At 37.2% G+C, this 8,283-nt stretch overlaps 1 protein-coding gene across 1 annotated transcript in view; it reads right to left on the bottom strand.

The window, feature by feature from the left end:
- The window catches only part of LOC109820020 (serine/threonine-protein kinase SAPK3-like), a 3,751-nt gene extending 3,397 nt beyond the window's left edge, over positions 1–354 (bottom strand). The window contains exon 1 of the mRNA XM_020386060.1: positions 145–354. Coding sequence (XP_020241649.1) covers positions 145–285 — 141 coding nt within the window. The 5' untranslated portion in view covers positions 286–354. The remainder of the gene's footprint in view (positions 1–144) is intronic.

Raw genomic sequence — 8,283 nt, 5'->3', positions numbered from 1 at the left:
ACAAGCATATGCAAGTTACCACACCCAACAACAACCCAAACCCATCAGCCAAAAACAGAGGAAAAGGGGGGGAAAAAGAAAAGAAAAGAAATTAAACAAATTAACAATATTTCCACATAAATCATCAAAAAATTGCAGCAATACCTTTCGGCCTCTTTCAATGTACTTGACAGCAAGCAGCTCCTTGCTCCTCCTATCTCTCACCAACCTCGCAACCCCAAAATTGCCAGCACCCAACTCCTTCAGGGGCTCGTACCTCTCCTCCATCTTAACCCCCCTCTCCATTGATTGATCCGCTCGCTCCCCTCAGAACGCACCCAAGCTCCACCCCTGACTTATATAGCAACCCCCGGCCAATGAGAAAAGAGAAAAGTGCTGGGGGGTTTTTCGTGTGAAAAAGGACACGTAGTACTGAGAAAACGTCGGGGGTGACGGAGGTGGGGACCGTTGCGAACGCACCGTTGTCTTGGACACGCAGGCAGGGGGGGGGTTGGGGGGGGGCAAATTTCCGCGTACGTATAAGCTCCGTGGGGCCCAGGGGCCGTGGCATACCATTTATACTGCCTGTTGTCATATTTGGGACGTTGCCTGCGCGGGAGGGAATTGGGATGCTGAGGTGGCCCCCTCTGGAGGCACACTGGACCCTAGGACGAGCCGTGGGGGCCCGCACAGCCACAAGAACACGGGTACAGATTTCGTCAACAAGGCTACGTGGGACTGTTTGGGGATTTCACGTGGCGTGCTCCCTTCACACGTGACTAGATCTAGATGGAGTTGTTCTCATCAGATTTATATCTGTTGCTTCTTTTAACTGAAGGAGAATAATGATATGAACAGTAAATTGAAACCACCAAATAACTGATTCACTTTTTTAATTTAAAAATGCCCATGTTCAAGAGTTTCAACTGATTCCTTTTATGCCGTAAAAAAAAAAAAAATCGCCTCACCTTACCCGCGTCTTACAGAATGCGTAAACTCTCTGGAAATCTCCACTCTCATTTCTGTATCCTAATCCTAAAAAAAACTACATTTTTTTTTCACAAATCCCCTTTCCATGTCCCTGTCCCATTCAAGATCCCCTCTATCTAAAGCCTATTCAACCAACCATCTTCTCTCTTAGCCAAAATAAAATCTCTTATCATGTTCCAGTGCGCGCTTTTCCATCGCCTCCTCCATCAATAACTTCTTTGATTGGCAATTTTTGATCTTCCCCTTCTATTGCCATTGCCTAGAGATTGGAATATTCTTACGATATTTTGCTCATATCTAATCTAATTTGATGTTTTTTTCTTTTACTTTTTATTTATTTTTTTGTTTAATTGATAATATTGATTATTTTTTGGATTCTAATTCAATTGTGAATTTACCTATGAATTATTTTTTGGCTTAATTATCCCCTCAGACATGATCTGATGTTTTTTTTCCTTTAGTTTCTTGACAACAGTGAAGGAACAAGAGAAGGATGTTATTTGGGGACTCCGGTGGAGATCGTTCTCAGTTGTGATCTTCAGAGGAGAGGAACTCCTCTCTATTTATGGGCGTGCCATCCGCCCCTCCGTCCCCAAATAACCGTCCTGAAATCTCTCAATATCCCACGTTCTCCTCTTCTACGTAAGACCCGATCTCCAACCGAAAATATCCCACGGATCGTGAGATATCTGTCAACAACCGAGTCAGGTTCTTAACAGATCGGGTAACAAATTTGGCTCATGAGGCCAAAACCACTTACATCTCCCACTTGGCCGAAATGGCCAAATGTTTTCCAAGCACACACTCCTACTATCCGTGAGATGTGACTCAAGATGTAATTTCATACTCCCACTATTCGTGAGATATATATAATTTTCACTCTTCATGAATAAACTGAGTACAACCATTATCCATGATTGTCTCCTTTCATCATTCATGAAAGTTTCATTGACTTAGACATTTCTAAGTCCCATCAAACTAACATGTTTGATGAATGTACCTGCTGGGATACCCTTCGTCAAGGGATCAGCAATCATGTCACTAGTAGGAATATAAGTCACACATACTTCTTCCTTTTCCACAATATCACGAATATAATGATATTGTATCTCAATATGTTTTTCTTTAGAACTGTTTGCACCACTGTTGATCAAGCTGATGGCTGCTTGATTATCACAGTATATCTCAATTGGTCCATCCACCAAATTGGATCCAAGTCCTTTAGGAACCGTCTTATCCAGAGTAGTTGTCATACTACAGGCTATGTACTCAGCTTCTTGTGTGTATCTTGCCACACATCCCTGTTTCTTACTACCCCAAGAAACAACTGCACCACCAAAGATGAACAAATGTCCAGAAGTGGACTTCCCGTCATCTTTGTCACCTCCGAAATCAGCATCAGAGTAACCAAGAACCTCAAGCGAGTCTGCTTGATAAACTAATTTATGGTGCACAATACCTTTCAGGTACTTCAAAATCCTCTTAACAGCCTCCCAATGTGCTGGACCAGGATTACTTTGATATCTACTAACCAAACTCACCGGATATGCCAGGTCTGGTCTAGTACACAACATTGCATACATCAAGCTTCCAACAGCTTGTGCATACGGGACACCAAACGGTTTCTGTCCTTCTCCAGGACATTGTTCTTTGCACAACCAATTTCCCATAACCAAAGGTGTTGGCGCAGGATTACAATTCTGCATCCCAAACCTTCTAAGTATTGTATGCAAGTACCTTTCTTGGTTTAAACTTAACATTCTAGACTTTCTATCCCTAAGGATCTGTATACCAAGAACATAGGATGCATCTCCCATGTCCTTCATCTCAAATTCACTACTAAGTGCTGACTTGATTCTGTTCAGCACTTCTATGTCATTTCCAGCCAGCAAAATATCATCTACATACAGAGATAATACTGTGAAACTGCTGCCACTCTTCAAGACATATACACAGTTATCCAATTTATTAGCAATAAAACCAAGTTGGATAACAGTATTGTGAAATTTGAGATACCACTATCTAGATGATTGTTTTAAACCATATAAAGATTTCTTTAATTTATATACTTTGTTTTCTTGTCCTTCAACCTGAAATCCCTCAGGTTGATTCATATATATTACTTCCTTCAACTCTCCGTTGAGGAATGCAGTCTTGACATCCATTTGGAAAAGTTCCAAGTCAAGATGTGCAACAATTGCTAAGATAATTCTTATAGAAGCAAACTTAGCCACCGGAGAGTAAGTCTCCTGATAATCTATACCTGCCTTCTGAGTAAAGCCTTTAGCAACTAATCGGGCCATAAATGTATCAATAGACCCATCAACCCGATATTTCTTCTTTAACACCCATTTACATCCTATGGACTTCCTATCTTCTGGTAAAAACATAGTTCCCATACATTGTTTCTCTCTATTGAGTCAAGCTCCCTTTTCATGGCTTCCAGCCATTGTTCTGATTCATGCGTGTTCATAGCATCCACATAATTCAAGGGATCAGCTTGCTCATCTATGTCAATGTCTACCGAGAAACATGATGGTTCGCATGAATACATATAATAGTCATCCATCCATGCATGTGTTGTTCTGGGTCTTTTATTACCACTAAGGTTGACAGGTTGGACAGGTTCAGCTGGTTGATTTATCATAGGCATATTCTCATTTAAGGGCTCATCTTCCATTATTGGATTATTTACTTCATCCACTATGTCCAGGTCATCGTTGGGAACATCATCTAAGTCTAGCAAAGGTTGTACTGCCTCTTGAACTTGTTCATTTTTCTCTAGATTTTCTAGAAAAGTAGCATCTCTACTTTCAATGACCCCTTTCTCTTCATGAAAAAACCTATATCCTTTAGACTTTTCAGAATAGCCTATAAATCTACACTTTAAGGTTTTGAGATCCAGCTTATCTCTAATTTAATATGGAATGAGAACATGTGCAACACAACCCCATTTTCTTAAGTGACTTAATTCAGGTTTGTGTCCATTCCAAATCTCATACGGTGTTGACTCGACTGATTTTGTGGGAATCCTATTCAAAATATAATTCGCAGTCAATACTGCTTCTCCCCAAAAATCCTTGAAGAGACCAGAATATGACAGCATATATCTCACTGCATTCATCAATGTTCTATTTTTCCTTTCAGCCACACCATTTTGTTGTGGCGTGTAAGGCATAGTGGTATGTCTCTTAATGCCATAATGAATGCAATAGTTTTCAAATTCCTTTGAATTGAATTCTCCACCTCTATCAGTTCTTAACACCTTAATATATCTTCCAAGTTTCCTTTCTGCTTCTGTCTTGTATCTTTTAAAACATTCAAATGCTTCTGATTTTTTGTTTAGAAGATACACAAAAGTATACTTGGAATAATCATCTATGAAAGTTATAAAATATTATTTTATTACCACGTGTCTTTACGCTTAACGGACCACAAATGTCAAAATGAACTAACTCTAAAAGTTCACTTGCCCTCTGACCTTCAGAAAATGACTTTCTAGTCATTTTCCCTGTTAAGCAGTGTTCACAGGGTAATGTCCTTACACCTGTCAGATTTGGTAACAAATTCATTTTAATTATCTGATCTATCTTTCTATTACCAGGGTGTCCTAGTCTCATATGCCATAGATCAAAATCAGATAAAAGACACGAGGAATAAAGCAAATCAGAATTATTATTACAAATTTTAGGTTTTACAACAGAAAGACAGAACAAATCATGTTCGGGTACAAACTTGCCCATAGCAAGCACTTTCTTGTCTTTCCCAATAGAGACCTTATTGTTGTAAAACCTAACTTCAAGGCCTTTCTTCAGGAGAGCTGGGACGGAGATCAGATTACGTCTTAGTAAAACCTAACTTCAAGGCCTTTCTTCAGGAGAGCTGGGACGGAGATCAGATTACGTCTTATGCCAGGCGCATAAAACACTTCCCAGATTACGTCTTATGCCAGGCGCATAAAACACTTCCTTGAGAACCATGATGCTGTCCCCAAGATCCAATTTGTACGAACCAATACCTTTAACATCTAGGTAGGTATTGTTTCCCATGTAAATCCTTTGATTTCCCTTCTTCAGCTCCTTGAAGTCGCATATCCCTTCCTCCGTCTTTGCAATATGTCGGATAGCTCCCGAATCAATCCACCAGCCACCAGCGTCAGTAGTTGCAGCATTGCACTCAATGACGCCGATGAACTCCCGCTTACCGGATCCTCCTTGTTCCGGGCGTTTGGGACCGCCCTTATTCTTCGCCTGTGGACAGTTGGCTTTGAAGTGGCCGAACTTCCTACAGATATAGCATGATCCAGGAGGTCCTTTCTTACCGCGAGCACGTTGCTGGACAGGTCCTTTGAAGGAAGGCTTGACAGGTCCAAACTGATGAGTTCCTTGTGCCTTGCGATAGTGAGCTGCATTTGCTTCTTCTTGCTGCACAAGGTTTATATCTGAACCTTTTCTCCTAGCTAGTAAATCATGTTCCATTGCTAACTGGGCTGGCAAGTCAATAACACGTTTAATGGTTCCATTAAGCCTAAGTGTTGTGGCAGCCATATCTAGTGAAGGTGGCAAGCTATTCAAAATAGTTGCCACCTGTAATTTCTCAGGAATTTCAGATCCTGCTGAAGCTAGGTCCTTAGCCATGACAATCATCTTGTTCACATGTTCGGTAACATCTTCACCTTCTTGCATACGGTTTGAATTAAATCTATGCATCAATAGTTGTATGTTCACCTCAGAAGTAGTGTCATACTTCTCTTTAACTGCAAGCCACATTTCCTTAGCCGTATTATAGTTTTCAAAGATTTTGATCAAACTATCTTCCATGAACATTAACATTAGGCTTTTAGCCTTATTGTCCTTAAGTTGCCACTGATCAAGCTCCTTTTTATGAGCGTCAGTGGGATTATCACCAAGAGTTGGTGCTGAAACATCTAGGACACTATCTAGATTGTTATGGATAAGTCCGTACTTAATCTTCCTATGCCACATATCATAGTTGGAACCATTAAGGTGTTCTATCTTTACCAGTTCAGATGCAATCAACTTACTAGCCATGACGATAATTAAGTTGTATGATATTTCAAATGGAATTGATTTCAGATTGCTAAAAAAAAATTCCTGTCTACGCATGGAGGGGGATAGATCGTAAAGTACTAAAGCTAACCTGAACAGAAGATTGGTGGCTTTTAAACTCAATTGAGTTTATTTAGATGAAATTGGTATTGCGATTATTGATGTGTTTTTTCAAGTGGGATGGGAATCAGTGATCAGGAACTTCGATGAGTTTCATGTGATGATGATGGACGTGGATAATATTTTAGATTGCGGAATTCTACTCTAAATAAGTTGAGATCCCATTTAAGAATGCAATAGTTCTGTTTCAGGTCTTGCTCTTATTTTTCTTTCTTTCTATTTTTTTACTTGATTATTATTCTAAATACATTACATTCAGTATTATATATTAACAGAATGTGTAGTGTGTATGTTTTATTCATAAGGATTAAGATGTTTGTTGTACATGTGAAGAAAAATGCATATCTTTTGCTTAGTTTCTTGATCTAATTTTATTTTTGAATATGTTTATATTCTTGATGATTGCCACATATTATTACTGGGATCAAGATGTTATAAAATTGACCTGTCATTACGGTTTTTTAATAGTTTTTAGTTATGTATATTTTTGAGTACTTAGTGGTAATTATGATTTTTTAATAGTTTTCAGTTATGTATGCTTTTTCTGTTAAATTATTTCAATTTTTTATTCAATCTATATTGCATGAAGTGATTTAAAAATACCTATATGGCTGTGTTTGTAAGTTGTTGAAGGGATGTTTAAAATACATTCTAATTGTAATACAAGTATTAGATTGTTTTATTTATAGAAGCATCAAGATCAAAATGCAAGTCTATCAAAGCAGTGAAATTCATTCAAGAAATTAACTTTAGTTTGGGGAAGTATTTATGTAACTATATAAAAAAATTAAGGGTATTAGATTGTTGAAGGGATGTTTAAAATTGTTGAAGGGATGTTTAAAATACATTCTAATTGTAATACAAGTATTAGATTGTTTTATTTATAGAAGCATCAAGATCAAAATGCAAGTCTATCAAAGCGGGTGAAATTAATTCAAGAAATTAACTTTAGTTTGGGGAAATATTTATGTAACTATATAAAAAAATTAAGGGTTTTTTTATTTATGGATTATGCAATGATCAGGAAATTCAATGGATTTCAAGTGATGGAGAACAAGGTGAAGATTTTGGATTTGGAAAATTTTGCACCTAAACAAGTGGAGATCACAATTAATCATGCAAGAGTTCTGTTTTAGGTCTTTCTCTTTCTTTCTTTATTTCTTTTTGTTTTGTTTTGTTTTATAGTATTTTTTTTTATTATGAATACATTAATTTTTTGTAATGCATCAATTTACCATTGCATATTTAAACTTATTATTGAATGGTATTAGATATGAGAAGTGTCATGTGAGATGAGGTGACATGAAACTAAATTATGTGTTTTAGTATATGATCATTATAGTGGCACTTCTCACTTTTCCTTTGGAGAATTTTTAGATTTAATTCCAGATGAGGTGACATGAAACTAAATTATGTGTTTTAGTATATGATCATTATAGTGGCACTTCTCACTTTTCCTTTGGAGAATTTTTAGATTTAATTCCATCAAAGAAATTCAACATTATATTGCTAGCAGGCTAACTCACCAGAATTGTAATGTTGGAGTAGTTCATTTTGTTTGGTTTTAGTGTCTTTCTATTGTAAGATCTCTCTCTCTCTCTCTCTCTCTCTCTCTCTCTCTCTCTCTCTCTCTCTCTCTCTCTCTCTCTCCTGATTAAACAAAGCTTGAGATTGATTAGTTTTTGTGAACTAAGGGAATTCTATATCTTCTTTTCATCCATTTGACTATATCTTTGAGTGATTAAGAATGGATATGGCTATTAATATTTAGATTCTAGATTTTAGTGTAATTTATAGAAGAAGATTATCAAACAAAGTTTTTGCATAGGTACACATACTTATCAGATGTAACTTTATATCTAGTGAGCCTATTTTTTGTTTAATTCACAATTGTACTTACAATTTGTACCTTTTGGGAGCATATGAAGCAAATTTGGAGAAGTGATCGTTTGTGATTATGCTAATTAGAAAGTATAATTTGTTATTTTGCTCTTTCTCCATTTGTAGGTATCTTATGAATGCAAATTAATATTTAGGCTTTAACAAAAGGGTGATATATGCAAAAGTGGAAAAATGTGATACACTAAATGTATAAATATTTAATATAGTGCTTGGCAAACCAACT

The sequence above is a fragment of the Asparagus officinalis genome, chromosome 8 (genome assembly GCF_001876935.1).
Source record: "Asparagus officinalis chromosome 8, Aspof.V1, whole genome shotgun sequence".
Lineage (NCBI taxonomy): Eukaryota > Viridiplantae > Streptophyta > Magnoliopsida > Asparagales > Asparagaceae > Asparagus > Asparagus officinalis.
The sequence above is the reverse complement of the archived record's forward strand: the minus strand, read 5'-3'. Positions and strand labels throughout refer to the sequence as shown.